The sequence below is a fragment of the Sus scrofa genome, chromosome 4, assembly GCF_000003025.6.
Source record: "Sus scrofa isolate TJ Tabasco breed Duroc chromosome 4, Sscrofa11.1, whole genome shotgun sequence".
Lineage (NCBI taxonomy): Eukaryota > Metazoa > Chordata > Mammalia > Artiodactyla > Suidae > Sus > Sus scrofa.
In genome coordinates this window covers 88181766-88197840 of record NC_010446.5, presented here as the reverse complement: position 1 = coordinate 88197840, position 16075 = coordinate 88181766, and the positions used below count along the sequence as shown (strand labels likewise).

At 41.7% G+C, this 16075-nt stretch overlaps 1 protein-coding gene across 6 annotated transcripts in view; it reads left to right on the top strand.

Annotated features, from left to right (window-relative positions):
* C4H1orf226 (chromosome 4 C1orf226 homolog) overlaps positions 1-16075 on the top strand; it is a 342511-nt gene that overhangs the window by 273901 nt on the left and 52535 nt on the right. For all 6 annotated transcript variants that reach the window (XR_002343371.1, XR_002343372.1, XR_002343370.1 and 3 more), the window contains 2 exons: positions 865-973; positions 13240-13381. Coding sequence is in view for 3 of the 6 variants with exons in the window: in XM_021089504.1 (XP_020945163.1) it covers positions 865-973; positions 13240-13381 (251 nt within the window). In the remaining 3 variants the exon portion in view is untranslated. The remainder of the gene's footprint in view (positions 1-864; positions 974-13239; positions 13382-16075) is intronic.

Here is a 16075-nt window from a genome sequence, read left to right as displayed (position 1 = left end):
CCTTGAAAACTTTGAGCCCCTTCTGAACATCACTGGGCTTTAAAACTTGCTGCTCCCACTTCCTTCAGTGCTTTTGCCCAGATGGTCCTGTAACTGCTCCCTTGTGTCATTAGGTCTTTGCCTCCCTATGCGGCCTACCTGCTGGCCACCCTGTCTGAAATAGCAGCCCCATCATGCTCGGTCCATTGTTTTTCTTCATTTTCTCTTTGTTTATTGATATCTTCTGCACATGAGCTCTGTAAATTCAGGGGCTTTATCTGTCCTGTTGCTCATTCCCCTGGCTGTTGGGATAGCACCCAGTCCACGGTGTGCACTCCAGGGGATTGGCTGAGTGATGAAATGAATACATGGAAGCCATGAGCCTGATGGAGAGGGAAGGGAAGTCACTCTCACCAAGGGACCTAGAATAATGAAATAGAGTGTCTTAGTCTCTCCCAACATACTTAGCATTGCTGGCTCCCTAAGTCTCCTTATTTGGAGGTAACCATGAAGTGGTGTCAGGGAACTCGCCCACATTTCCCTGGGTTAGATGCAGATTTACTGCTCTGATGTGGATGGATGGGAGTGACTTTTTCTTTCTAACATACCAGTTACCAGGACAGATTTACTGCCTAGTAACAGCGTGGGGTCCATGTCCTACCCCTGTCCATCTTCCACATCTGAAGGTCACGCACGGGAGTGTCAATGTTTGCAGAGCCTATTGTAAGTGCCTCCTGCTTTGTGACTTTCACAGGAAGAAGGCTTTCTCTAAGAACTTGACCTTCATGAGCTCTGTCTCCAGAGTGTCCTCAAATAAAAGTTTCCTTGTTGGAGGTTTGAACTTAATGCCATTTTCAGTGCATTTTTCTGTTGCTCTTCCTATAGGATCTTCTACGTCTCTCACGATTCCCAAGACTTGAAGATCTTCAGTTATATCGCTCGAGATGGTGCCAGCAATATCTTCAGGTGTAACGTCTTTAAATCCAAGAAGAAGGTAAAGGGGCAGTCATGGGTCATCTCTTCTTTTCCTCTGACGGAACCCGGGTGCTCCCAACATGGACCCATCTCCCTGTAACTAGTCTCTCTTATTGCTATAATTATCTCTGTTATGGCTCCCATATAATGACAGTCTCTTTCAGTTTGGTTTGAACTTTGTACTTAGTTATATGTGAACAGTTGGAGAGATCTCAACCATTGGGTAGGTGCTCTATAATAGGAACAAGCAGACAGCACCAGGAGTGATGCTCACCTTGGTGTGTAGCAGAAAAGAAGTGTTGCGACTCACTAAGGTGGCCCTTCCTCATATTTCCATGTACTGGTCAGTGGCCTACAAACATGACAGGTGGAATCTAGTTTAGAAGTTGTGATGTTGGTTGTCCTGGATGGTTGTTTGGGTAGCGTAACTTTGATGCTTGAGTAAATGCAGCTTTTGCAATTCTGTAGAGACATGTTTCCTCTCTGTCATTCCTCTGGGAGTCTAACGCACAGAATGGGATTTGGAAACCAGGCTCCAGCCCCGCCTCTCCCCAAGAGCCCTGAATGATCTTATGAGGATCACAATCCCCCATGGGCTTCAGCTTCCTTTTCTATACAACCAGGAGAGTCAAAATCAGCATTTCCTAAAATGCCTCCTGAAAACATTTACTGTGCAAAACTGTTTCATGTTCAAAACTCTTCTATTTAAATTTACTAGGAATCTCTGAAGTTAGAGAAATCCCTTTAACTTTAACTGAGTATTTCTCAAACTGGTTTGGCCATGGAATCAGAGTTTTTCCATGTATATGTGTCTTAACATCCTGGGAATTATTCTTCTGTAAAAGAGGCTTTGGAAAACACTACACCTCCAAGGTCCCTTACAGCTCTGCTCTTCTAGAGATACACTACTAAGCCCAGCTTTCTATTTCCAAATCCCTTTCTTGACGCTCATTCCTTCTTTGAGACTGATGACATCTTAATGCATTTTATGTCATTTTAATAGATTTGTAGGTACCTTGACAAGTACAGATAATAAGAACTAAACATGACAGGGTCAAGATTTACTGCTATTTATGTCCCATTCCCCAGGCTAGCTCCACAAAGAGAAATGTACTTTGCTGATTGAGCCTCTTCCTCTAAGGAGATTTGTGCCCTTCCCCACCTGTTCCCAGGCTTTTTAATGCAAATCATAGAATTGGCTGGAAAGAGGTGGAAAAAGAAAGATGGACGGAAAGAGGGGTGCAGGTTGCCAGATTCCACTTCTGGATAATAGTGCAGTTAAGAGGAAAAAAAGTGTAATTGCAGAGAAGTCAAGCTGCATGGTAAAGAACTGATAGAAAGAAGAGGAGGGAGAGGGAGAGAAAGAAAAGCCAGAGATGCTGGAGATGAGAAATTAGGGTTTAGGAAAGTGGAAAGTGCTTGTGCGGCTTTGAGGTATATCGGATTTGGGGAGTAGAGGAGAGGAAATGCAAAGTATTCCTGAGAATTATGAATTGGATCGTCTGTGACATCAATCATCAATTGACAGATGCAACTAAAGACTAGAATTCCCTTTAATTCATTTTGAGCGTTCGACTATACTTCTGACTTTAGTTTTGCCCAGAGACTAGACCATGTGGACCTTGGAATTTATCAGTGTTACAAGTGACACCGTGTAATTTATAAAGTGCTTTAATACTTCATCTTACTTGAACCTTACAAAATCCCATGTGAAGAAGTTAAGACAGGTGATTTTCACCACCCCACCATTTTAAACTGTGGCTCAGAGAGATTAAATCACTTGCCCAGGGTCCCTTGAATAGACACTGGCTCTATGGAGAGATCTCTCTCAGGGAGACAGGCAGAACAAAAGGATTTTGAGCAGGAAACCTCGGAAGAGGAGATCATTGCATTTGCTTTGCCATCTGATCTAGTGTAGCAGCACAAACACAGTGGGGTCGTCCGGTTCTTCTGCCAAAACCTGAGTCTAAGAACAATGCTCACTGGAACTTTGATCTTGAAGTGGAGTACAGGATGAAGTTCTTATTACCCACTGACAAAGGAGCAGTCATCTAGTTTCCTATCATATCAGTTTTTTTCTATGTCCCGTAGCTCTCGGAGCTAATCCTCACCTCTGGCGTTGATTTTCTGTATCCCTTTTACCCTCACCTACTGAGACTGTAGCTCTTCAGAGTTGGTTCTCAGGCCCTATGCTGGCCTGTCTCCATGCAGCCAAAGGAATTGTTTCCAGGCAGCCTAGCCTGAGAGACTCGTTGCTGCTGAACTATAGGTGGAAGGGCTAGTTTTCAAGTCAGGAAAGAAGTGAATTTATTGTTCAGCAGAGAAAGCAGAATTGAGGAGGGGCAGGGAATACATCTGCAAGGTTTTGTACACTTAACCTAGTTCGTCTCCAAATTTGGTGATTTACTTTCTTATAAAACACTTTCGGTTTGGAGAGATAAAAGTTCACTTGGGAAGTAGTTTTAATGGGCAAATGGTAGGAATACTCAGGAGATGAGGGGGAAAGGACAGTCTATTCTGAGGAAGTGTGTCTTGCAGGGATGTTTCTAGATTGCGGGAGGTTAGTAGGGAGGTCTCTCTCTCTCTCTTTTTTTTTTTTTTTTTTTTTTGTTTTTTTGGTTTTTTTTTTAGGGCTGCACCCATGGCATGTGGAAGTCCCCAGACTGGGCAGCTACAAGCCTACACCACAGCTACAGCAACACCAGATCCGAGCCCGCTCTGCAACTACTCTACAGCTTGTGGCAATGCTGGATCCTTAACCCACTGAGTGAGGCCAAGGATCAGACCCATCCTCATAGATACTGGTCGGATTCATTTCCATTGGGCCACAACGGGAACTCCCCGTAGGAAGGTCTCTTGATTGGAAGCAAGCAGACTGGAATGTTCTCCAGAGCCCTCATGTTGATCAGAGTATAGAAGAACCTGGTATGAGCTCCTTGCTATGCCAGGGCTTTGGTTATTCCTGTTGGCATCACATCATGTGCCCTGTGTTTGTACCTGTAGCACAGTTCCCACGTCAGGCTTGTCATGTGGGTCATCCTTACCTTACATTCGCCATGGGGAGCAGGACTGTCTCTTCTATTGGTTGAGAATACAGGTCAGGTGTCTCAGCTGGTAGAGAGCTCCCTATACCTGGCTCCCAGCACAGTTGTTGTTCTGAACCTATGGATCTTCTTTTAGTTACACGTGTAGCCATTGTGACTCTTGTACTGGAGATTTTAATCTTGAGCTGATTTTTTTTTTTTTTCAGTTGGGCTTTCGCCAGAAGTTAGATAGCAAAGTATTGCAGGAAGGTAACATACCACCAGCTATTCATCCAATACTCTAGGTTATCCAAGTTTTAGCCTTATGTGAAGTCAAATTACTTTTATAAAAAAATTTTTTGCTTTTTTTGCTTTTTAGGGTCACACTCATGGCATATGGAGGTTCACAGGCTAGGGGTCATATCGGAGCTACAGCTGCTGGCCTACACCACAGCCATAGCAACGCCAGATTCTTAACCCACTGAGCAAGGCCAGGGATCAAACCCGCAGACTCATCATTCCTAGTCGGATTTGTTTCCACTGTGCCAAGATGGGAACGCCACAAAAATTTTTATATATATAATAATTATATGTTTAATAGTATATAATATATAATTTCCTCCTGTAATGCTGTTGCCATCAGATTTTTTTTGTTTATATAAATACAAAAAAAAAAAAAAACCCTTTTTGGTTTTTTAGTGGCAGCTGAAATATTCCCAAATGTGATCATCAGAAAATAAGCCATTCTTTTTACCTTCGTGAGATAAACTCCCTGACTCCTAAGGTGTAGGAGTTCATCCTGCTGTGCGTTTCAGAATCGCACCCCTGCCTTATTGTTTTATGGCAGTGGAATTCCTCTTCATCACGTTTACATGTGTCTTTCACTGGGCCCGATTTCTGAATCATGTTCCAGTTGCTTGCCCCATCATCTGGACGCAGTACTCATTTGAGCATAATGACACTAAATCTTTTTTCCAGATCAGTATGATAAAGGAGTGAGGTACAATAAAAAAAGAAAAATACAGTCAGCTTTGGTTACTTGCTCTGTGGTTGTGACTGTTCTGTACTCTTTATGTGAATGATCTTATTTCATTCCCACAGCAACCCTGGGAGTAGGTACTATCAGGCTCTTCATTTTCTAGACGGGAAAACAGAGGCTTAAGGGACAGAACTCATAATAAGTGAGAGAGTCGGAACTGAACCCAGAAAGTCTGACTCTGGAGCTCACCTTAACCACTGCATTCTCTTATCTTCATTAGGAATATCTGAGGAAGTAGCCTTGTTCTCCAAGACCTGTTAGTAACTGGATTCTACTGTAATTGTTACTGGGGTATAAAGAGCTCCTTAACTCTGAATGACCCAAGTCACTTTAACATAGATTTTCCTTTTTTTCGTGGTGTTTTTGTATGGTCAATATTGGCTCCATTTTTATAGTGGAAAGAAGAAAGGGCCCAGGGAACTAAATCGCCTTTGATCACATAGTGAATCAACAGTGCCACTGAGATAAGACCTATCTTCCAGCTTCCTAGACCAGATCATTGGTCACTTAACTCTGTTATATGAAACTCATAAAAGATACATGAGCCTCTCTGCACTTGAGTTTCTCCAGCCATCAAAGAAGATGAAAGGCATCTCAGGAATGTTGATTTTTTGTGTGTGGAGTGAGGTGATCTTCAGGAAACAAATTTTGCAAATGTGGGGGTGGGGGGAGCAGAGGGAGGGGCTGGGAGAAAGGATCCGAGCACTATTCAGAGGAGTGCCAGAAAGGAAGGGTGGGGGGAGGGTCTTTTCCTTGCCCAGAGAGAGCATCCATTGGAGACACTTCCTAAGGCATGGCTTTCCTGTTTCCTCTCCTAGGGATATAATGATAGTATTCATCTGCAAGGGCTTTCGCCTCTTGCAAAGCCTCTGCAGGGTCTCCTGACCTCTCCTGTGGAGTGGATGCCGCGCTCCTGTCATTTTCTCCCAGGCCCAGGGGGATGTGGCCGCCTGCCCTGATTAAGTGTGACTGTACTTATTAGTGCCTCAGTGCGGGAAGTGTTGGTGATTAACAAGAGCCGTAAGAATCTCCCTGTTATCGTCATAGGCAGCTCCTCGAAATCCTGCTGCCTGCAATCACAGCTCAATTGGTTTGGGTTAGGAGAAATCGTTTCCTCCTGTAATGCTGTCACTATCAGATCAGGGGCTACAGCAGAGAAGTTTAACTGTCCTTTAGAGCTTGCAATGGATCTTGAATAACAATGACAGTCATGTACTAAAGAATAAGGCACTTTTTCCTGGCCATGCTTAAGATATAGAGGAGAGATAGGTCCTAAATTTAGGGAAAGAGTCTTTTTTATATCTTAAATGCTGGGTGGGGTTGGCTTGGGAAGTCAAAATGTGGAAATCATAAGCCTCGGAACTCATCTAGTCCAAACCTCTCTGTTTATGGAGAGGAAATCAGAACTTGGAGGAGTGAACTCACTTGGCCATGGTTACCCAGCTGCTTCCTGACAGTACTGAGATTATAACTTGGCCTTCTTTTCTCTATGGTACTGTGGTTCATGGACTAGCAGAGTACAAAGAAAAACCCAGCAGTCCATTGGAAATTTTAAGATCTACCATCCCCTGTCAGTGTTGAAAGTCATACCCACTTTGAAGCTAAACTTTCCTCATAGTGATCAATATTCTGGTGTCCAAGGTATTGCCTCGATCAAATTTTATGAGCCTGTCAGGCATTTCAGAGCCTTACTTCACTGGATCTTCCTCTGTGTAAAATTCCAGGTATATTTTCTTGCTTCACCATCACAGATTCTATAGATTGAAATCATTTGATAGATATAGGCTTAAATCTTTTACTAAGGTTCAAAAAAAAAAAAAAACCCACATTAAAGAAACATGATCTTCAGTTCTATTTTTGTTGAGATTCTGTGATGGTGAAGGTCAAGAAAAGGTCACTGTACTTTCTGTGATAGATGAGAAGAATGATGAACCTCTGAGTTGTCCTCACACTGACTTATTGGGCTCCAATTCCCTAGAATTCAGAAGCACTTGGTAGATAAATTTCAAGTGCTCAGGAGCTATAGGTGGAGGGGAAGAGGTAAACTGGAGCAGAGAGCTGGTAGAGTAAGAAAGATACTTGCTTATAAGAACTGTGGCCCCACTCTCCTCTTCATTCTCTGTCATTGTTGTCAACATCATCTTCTCATATACACCTTGCATTTTGAGTTTCGTATACTCACTTTCCTTACTTATCTGGTGACTCCTTTTAATCATATCAGTGCTGCACAATGGGTTGTGAAGCAGAGAGGGCTTTTTCCAGGACAACGAAATCCAGAACAGTGCCCAGGGTTATTCAGCTGCAGGATAAGACTGATAGTAATTACCATTGTTTTCAGAGGTGTAGTGTTTAAAGGATCCCCAAAGTTTATACAGGACCAACCTGATCCTGTAACAACAGGATTGCTTAAAATGAGAACAGAAAATAAAATCATGATTGAGTCTTACTTTTCTGTGGGTCAGTAAAGTATAGGAATCAACCTTTTGATTTTTATCTTCCTAAAGTTACCACTGCAGGCTCTTGTCTGCTTTTGAGAAACAGCCAGATCTCCCTGAGAATATAGTGTTATTTTCATGATTGTTTGTGCAGTTCATCAAATACTGATGCCTACTAGGTAGATAGTTGGTACCCACATTAGGCATACAGAAGAGCATAGCTGTTTGTTGCATCTTTTTTTTTTTTCATTTTTAAAAGTTTTATTGAAAAGTTGATTTATAAGCTTGTGATCATTTCTGCTGTACAATGAAGTGATTCAGGTATACATATACACATATCCCTTTTTCAGATCCTTTTCCCATGTCAGTCATCACAGAATATTGGGTAGAATTCCCTGTGCTATATAGCAGTTCATATCTTGACTTGACTTCTGAGCTGGCTTGAGGGATGACGTGGGGGGTAAGAGGGAGGGGGATTTGTCAACATAAATACATAGATGGTTTAAAGAAACATTTCTGTGTCCCATTTGGGTAAGTGGTATAAAGTTTTAAGGCAGCTTCCTTACCAGCCCTGTTTTCACAAAATTGCCTATAATCAGTACTCCTGTGAGCTTCAGTGCTCTCCATCTGCAGCTGAGAGCCACTCTGAGGTTCAGTGTGCCTTCTTAGATCTAAAAACATCAAAGCAACCATATCCAGCATAATCTTGACAACTAAAAGCCAATAAATGCTTTGGAATTGCTAACACAAAATGGCTTTGGAGTTGCTAATACAAAGTGGCTTTGGACAGGAGGATTTGATCCATGTGGCCAAGTACTTTCAGGGGCTTATGTAACACTAAACTGGATTTGGACAGAAATAATGCAGTATAATGCTTTTTTAAAAACTGAGTAAATTCTAGAGCATGGTCATATCCTGGAGCTGAAAAAGCCTCCATTCTCAACATGCTACTTCTTTGTTTGCTTTGTACCTGACTACCTTGACATCTTTAAAACCCCAGTTTGATTTTCAAAGGTCATGCCTCATGGTGACCTGTGAGGAGTGATGGAAGGGGTTTTTCTTTTTCTTTTGCTTTTTTTTTTTTTTTTTTTTTTTTTTTGCTTTTTAGAGCTGCACCCATGGCATATGGAAGTTCCCAGCCTGAGGGTCAAATTCAGATCCGAGCTTCATCTATGACCTACACCGAAGCTCATGGCAACGCCAGATCCTTAATCCACTAAGCAAGGCCAGAGATTGAACCCACATCCCCATTGGATACTAGTCAGGTTCATAACCCACTGAGCCAGAAAGGGAACTCCAAAGGGGTTCTTAAAGCTTCTCCCTTTTGGGTTACACATGGCCCATTAACTGTAAGCCCCAGCATGTGTGATTCCTGCGTTCCAGGATGCAGGCAAAACCAATTCTTGCTTAGAAGGCTAGAAGGCCCAGTCACCAAGTGGGGTAGGCCTGGCAGGCAGGGGCCAGCATGGCCATGAGAGAGCAGATGGCACCTGTGGCGGGAGAGGCAGTCCCTGCCAGGTGTGAGCTGGCCCTCCTAGCCACCCTCAGGCAGTTTTCCCCCAACAAGGTCCTTATGTAGAATGTTCTAAAAATAGACTGGTGAAGGAAGGAGAGCCAAAAAGGTCAAGGGGCATCTGAACTTACATAGCCATTTGTGTGAGAATTAGGAGATATTCAGCCCTTTCTAACCACTAGAATGTTACCAAGAGCAATTCTTTTACAGGCATATATAATCATTCCATAAAGCAGATAGGGTAGCCTGATTACAAATTCAAGTGCAGAGAGCTCTTCATAAGACATACTACTGTGTCCTTTTGCTGTGAATGGAAATATAGCCTTCACATTAAAGAGGAGTAATGGATTTATTTACAGAATAGAAACAAACTCACAGACTTAGAGAAACTAATGGCTCCCAAAGGAGACAGGTGGTAGTGGGTTGGTAGAGGGATGGACTAGGGATTGGGGATTGGCATATGCACACTGAAGTGTGTGGTATGACTGGCCAATGGGGACCTGCTGTATAGCACAGGGACCTCTACCCAATCTTCTGTGGTTATCTCTGTGGGAAAAGAATCTGAAACAGAGTGGATGTGTGTACATGTATAACTGAATCATTTTGTTGTACAGCAGAAATTATCACAATATTGACAATCAACCATACTTCAATAATACTTTAAAAAAAGAAAAAATAAATAAAGAGGAGTAAAGGATAAATCAAAATGAAACCATTTAGCCTGAACGTGCCAATCTAGAGCTCTCTCTTAGTCACCAACTTCCTCCCAGCAGAAACCATCATACTAGCTCAGACCAAAGATGATTTAGCCAGTTCTTCTCTGTTGCTATGGGGAGATGATAGCTTTAGCCCTTTTGATGCTAGCATACTTACATAAGAAGTAATTCCCATCCTGTCTTCATGTTTCTATTATTGATAAAGTAAGCCCAGCCTTTCCCGAACTATTTATTTTCTGTCTTAATTGCCTTTTGGCACCATGAGTTCCATATTCAGAATAAAACATTTCTTGAGCACTTAGTATATGCCAAGCACTGTGGGAGGTGTTCTCGTATATTTTAACCATATATTTATTGCTCTGCGTGGCAAAGGAGAGGCTATAAACATCAATAATTTCACTTTTTTTCAGTTGAAATTACAAAGATGTTCTGTAGGATAGTTGTGCTAAAGGGAGGTTAGGAAAGAAATAGGGGGCTGAGAAGGTGGGAAGTCATTTCTAACATGAGAAAGTCAGGGCCGGTGACCCCTAAGTCTGCATTGTCTGCTTTTTCGGGCCAGATAGAGTTGAGGGTCAGTTTCTTATCCTAGTAAATGTACTAAAATATGAAAATGAAACAAGGAGAGTTCGAACATTAAGTATTAAAACCAGTCACTTCCTTACAACCATTTTGGGCTATTAAACAGTTGGTTGAAACTAGTAGGTACATGTCATGCATTTGTCCTTGATGGAAGGCAGCAGACTAGAGATTTGAGCTGGCCTCCAGGTTCCGCAGATGCCCAGTCCTGAGCATATCTCATCATCCATCGTCAGCTTGCGATGCATGAGAAATGCAGGTCCTCTGAAAAGTCATTTCCCACCAAACCATACGCTCTTAGTTAAATCGCAGTGTTTCCTTCCAAAGAGGAGTTTAGAAATCCTGTTCCTTTCCCTGTTCATCTCTTAGACACAGGACACTTGTTTGAAGACCTTTCGAGTTTTCATATCAAGTTTAAAATTGATTAAGGGAAGTATCTGTGACTTACAGACTTGGAATTTATAACATGTCCTCCTTAGGAGAACCTGAGATTGTCTAGCAACAGATGTGGTAGTAAATTTGGAATTTTCTGTACGACCGGGTGTGTTAAAGAGGGAAACTGGGTCTGTACTCTGGTAATGATACAACTGAGAAAAGACTAACTTAGTCTTTGTGGATACTTATGCAGTATGATTTATCCGGGTGAATTTATGTAAGATAAGGAAGTGATGTAATTAAACAATCTCTCCATCATTTGGACTTACCATATTTTATTTCTAGACCTACCCCAATTTTTCCTTTTCTGCCTCTTGTGAAGTTGCCTAAAAGCAAAATTTCCAAAAATCAGAAGAAGGTAAATGGGAAAGGTTCTGTGTAGTGGACACTGGCTATCCTTGGTAGGCAGAATATAACAACTCCAAGGTTTGGTAAACTGGTGATGAGCTTTGCTATCAAAGATTAACCACAGAAAGTCTGCTCTTATTCTCATAAGGGCAGTAAGAGATCCGATGAGGCCTGGGGGAAGAACCCTCTTGAATGGAACAGAATCTTCTCCGTTGTCACCTTCTTCCTGGCTCAGCCTCCTTAGGCACAGCCTGATTGCCTAAGGAGATATGAAAAACTGAGGTGTGCTTGGCCTGGATTGATTGGGGGCTGTGCCCTCTAAATGCACTTTTTAAAATATATTTTGGGAATGAGAAAGGTGGGGGCTTCTTACTTAAATTAAAACCCGTGCCTGCTGCGCCTCATCTCCCAGTGCGGGTAGAGCAGTTGTCTCTTAGATTGTACAACTTGCGCTGTGAAAAAGGGCCTAAGCCTGACCTTTGGAAAAACAGGAGGAAGTTAAATTTGGACATACAGAATAGAGGCTCTGATGCACCACTGGGTGATGGGGGAATCACAGAAGTTAACTATCTCTTTCTGCCTCACTGAAAGTTCTCATCGTCCAGACATGTCAGGATGGTCCAGGTGAGAGATCAGTTAAGAGCATCCCTGGAGTTTGCATCATGGCTAAGAGAGGTCTGAGGTCTAAGACTGTCCCCTCTTGGAAGTGGTTTGAAGGAGCATCAAGAGGAGTAGACGTAGACTGAGATCCGAAGTAGACATGTGATAATGATTGGCCAAGATGATTAATTTTCACACTAACATGAATGCCGTGGCCTGAAATGAAAAGAAGGAACACAGAAGTATGCTAGCTTGAGAAAATAGTAAGGGTAGCAATTCGGGGACCTATACCAAGCAGAGTGAATTAGAGCAGTAGTTCTATACATGGGGTCTAAGGCCCTTAGGGGTTCACAAAGATGGTAATGGAGAAATAGCTGATTTCAATATTATGGAAAGCACAAATGAATCATATGTTTATTTACCCTTAACAAGGCCTTACAGGCTTATCAAAACATTGGACTCTGCCTTTGTCTGCAATAGCATTGGTTTGCTGATGAGAAGCTCTGCTTGACTGCTGATGTTATCTTGTTTTTTTTTTTTTTTTTTTTAATGTAATGGGTGAACTATATGATGTCACTAGATAGTCACAGCCGACCCAAAGTCTGATCATCCAAAAGGTGGTTACTCTTAGACTCCAGGCCCCAGTTTAGTAAATGGCCATCTCTGGTGGCAGGATGTTTAGAAACTACTTGTGTAAAAGGAGCAAGTGAAAGCTGACTGATTGTCAAGTTATAATCAGTTTTCCACTTGGAGACCGTGCCCTTAAAACCTTGCATGTGGCCATTCCTCATGGCCTGTGTGGATTGCATGAGACGCCTTCCAGGAACAGGCTCTTTTGTCCTGTCTCCCGCTGTCCTGGCTAAGTGGTGGAATACTGAGAGCTCCCCTTAAGCTCCATGCTCGGGCAGTTAGAGGAAGAGTTTAAATAGCAAGAAAAAGAAGAAAGAAAAAAAAGAAGGAGAAGAAAGGAAGTAGCCAAAGAACAGACCCAAGTGAGCGATGTCTTTAGAGCAAGCCTGGGAAATTCACCTTAGACAGAGTTGGCTGCCAGTGGTATTCAGGGAACTTGGACTCCGGGCTTCAGCTGGTCCTGCTGTTTAGACCATGGCTTCAACCTTCTATCACCGCAGCTGTTGATCTGCAGGAGCACCACAAAAATCCACCATTTCCAGCAGAAAAAAGAAAAAAAAAAAAAAGATGGCTGAGTCACTCTTAGTGTGATGAGCTCATGGAACATTTGATAATGGTTGGCAAAGGGTTCTGAAACATATCGACCACTTTTGTCAAACTTGGGAGGAAGAATTGGGCTAGGTCCAGAATTGGGATATTTGCTATCTGTCCTTTCAGTTAACTGACTATTTCAGAACTGTGGTGACAGTTTCTATTTTCTGGAGTGTTTCAGGAAGAGAAAATGTCTTGGCATTCCTCTTTGTGAGTATGTGCCCATCCAGACATTAGGTTTTTTCTTCTCTTTCCTTTGCTGGCTCCCTGGGTTTCTGATCACATGCTCCTTGCACATCCTCTCCCACCCCAGCCCTTCTTATGTCCTTGTAGAGGGTCTCCTCGTCCTTCACTCGCTGCTTTCCTTTCTTCTTCTCAGAGCCAAGCTATGAGAATCGTCCGGACAGTGGGGCAGGCCTTCGAGGTCTGCCACAAGCTGAGCCTACAGCACACACAGCAGAATGCCGATGGCCAGGAAGATGGGGAGAGTGAGAGGAACAGCAACAGCTCAGGGGACCCAGGTAGGCACCATCACTGCTGTGGATGCAGATGAACAGGAGGGTGGACACCTAGTGTGGGGCAGCGGATCATTTCACCAAGCCCCGAGCCGTCAGTTCGCTTAAAAAACAGTTTGTCTTCTCCCTTTCTCTCTAGATTCCGAATTTTCTTTAAGGAATGTGTGTTGCTTTTGTAACAGAAAATTAAAGATGTTTAAACTAGCAAATAAAGAAGCTCTCAATTGGATATCAGGAAATGCATTTTAAAGGTAGAACTGCTTATGCTACCAAATCTGACCCCAAAGAAAATTTCAATACAAAAGTACCTTCATAAAACAACTTAGAGAGAAGATGAATGTACAATTATCTAAGTTTTTTTCTCTGTGGTTAAATTCTGTATGGTTCTGTCAGCCCTCAGTGTGGACATTATCCCAATATCTCCAATCTTCAAGTCTCATTAAAAGTCAGGAATAAGACAAAGGTGTCTTTTATCATGTCTATCATCTAACAGTAAATGTGGAGAGAAAAGGTATGAGCATTAGGGAAAAAGTTAATATTGTTTACTTTTTTATGTGGAAAACCCATGAAATTAAACTTAAGGCTATTAGAAATAGAAGAATTTGATTAAAGATATGAGGTCCAAGAAATACATACAGATAACTATGGTTTTCCATCTCAACAAAAACCAGTTGGAAATCATAGTGGAAGAAAAAAATCCATTAGAATAACAATTTTAAAAGTAAAGTGCCTATGAATAATCATAATAAAAATGTATATGTTTTACATGAAGAAAATGGTGAACAACTGGAGAGTTCTTGGTTAGGAAATCTCAACATCATGAAATGTTAATAACTCTCCTTATATTAATCTATGAATTTAACATTAAAAGTTTTTAACAGCAAACGAGGCTCCTTAGTAAGCTATAATATTCAAAACTTGGAGTTCCAGTTGTGGCTCAGTCCTAATGAACCTGACTAGTATCCATGAGGATGCGGGTTCAATCACTGGCCTTCCTTAGTTGGGTTAAGGATCTGATGTTGTGAGCTGTGGTGTAGGTTGCAGACGTGGCTCAGATCTGGTGTTGCTGTGGCTATGGCGTAGGCCAGCAGCTGCAGCTCAGATTCAACCCTCCATGTGCTACAGGTGCAGCCCTAAAAAGGAAAAAAAAAAATAAAACTTATGGGATACAGATAAAAGAGTACTCATAGGAAAATCACAGGCTTCATTATTTACATTAATAGATGATCAGTCATGAAAATCACATTAATTAAGCATTCAACTCAAGAAGTTAGAAAACAGGGAAATAAATCTCATACTGCAAAAGGCAGTATTGCAGAGAGGTGAAGAATAAAGACACTTGGTTTATGTGCTAGCTGCACTAGTCACTGGCTGAGTGATTTGGGGGCAGGTTCCATAATCTTTCTGAGCCTTAGTTTCTTCTTCTGGAAAAAATAGGAATTGCTGTTCTGCCTTATAGAATTATTGTGGTGATTAGATGAGCAGATACATTTAAAATGTAGTCTGGTGTTAGGCACATGGTAAACCCCTAATACATGTTAGGTTTTGTTTTGTGTTTCTTCTGTCGTTTTAGGGCTGCACCTGCGGTATATGGAGGTTCCCAGGCTAGGGGTGTAATCAGAGCTGTAGCCACCGGCCTATGCCAGAGCCACAGCAACGCCAGATCCAAGCCATAGCTCTTGGCAACGCTGGATCCTTAACCCACTGAGCAAGGCCAGGGATTGAACCTGAAACTTCATGGTTCCTAGTCGGATTCATTTCCACTGTGCCACAGTGGGAACTCCAGTGTTAGCTATTATTATTTCAAAATATGGGAAAAAAATTTTAAAAATCCTGGAAAAGATGAGTGATGACAGAGGAGTTCCTTTTCAGATATAAAACATAAGGCTGTAATAGGTAAAATTATGCTAATACATGTAAAGGGCCTGAATGGATCAGAATAGAAAGCTCAGAAATAAACCCAGACACATATGTTAGCATAGTGTGTGATAAAGGTAGAATCCCTATGGAGGAAAAAATGTAGAAATCATTAAATTTGAAAATTCTCATGCCTTTGACCCACAAATCACCCTCAACTTCTTTTCTAAGAATTTATCTTAAGGGGAAACCCATACATGTGTGAAATGATGCACACATAAAGTTATATAAGCAAAGAATTTGTTATAAAGGCAAAAAAAATGGAAATATCAAGAAGGTATTTAAAAATAAAAATTATGGTTACAAGTAATGGAATATTGCATAACTGCTAAAAAGAATGAGTTGGTTCTCTATGAACTGATAAAAAGTCATCTCTGAGATATTTTATTGAGTTTTTAAAATCAAGATGTAGAACTATGGCTATGATATGCTACCAATTATACTGTCTAAAAATATATATATGTAAATGTGTGTATATATACATATATATATGTGTGTATACACACACACACACACACACACACACACACGAAAACATATAGGTGCTTACTATGCAAAGAATATCTCCAAAATGATAAATAAGACCCTGGTAACTGTGGTTCATTCTGGGAAAAGGAACTGAGTGGCTATAGTGGGAGAAAGCTTTACTTTTCATTGTATCAGACCTATAGCTGGCCACATTGCTCAGAGAACGGAAGCTGACCTGCTCATTTCTGAATTGGAAGATTTGCCCTCAGAGTTGCTACCTGGAAAAGATGGATGCCTTTCCTTTATTAACTCTTT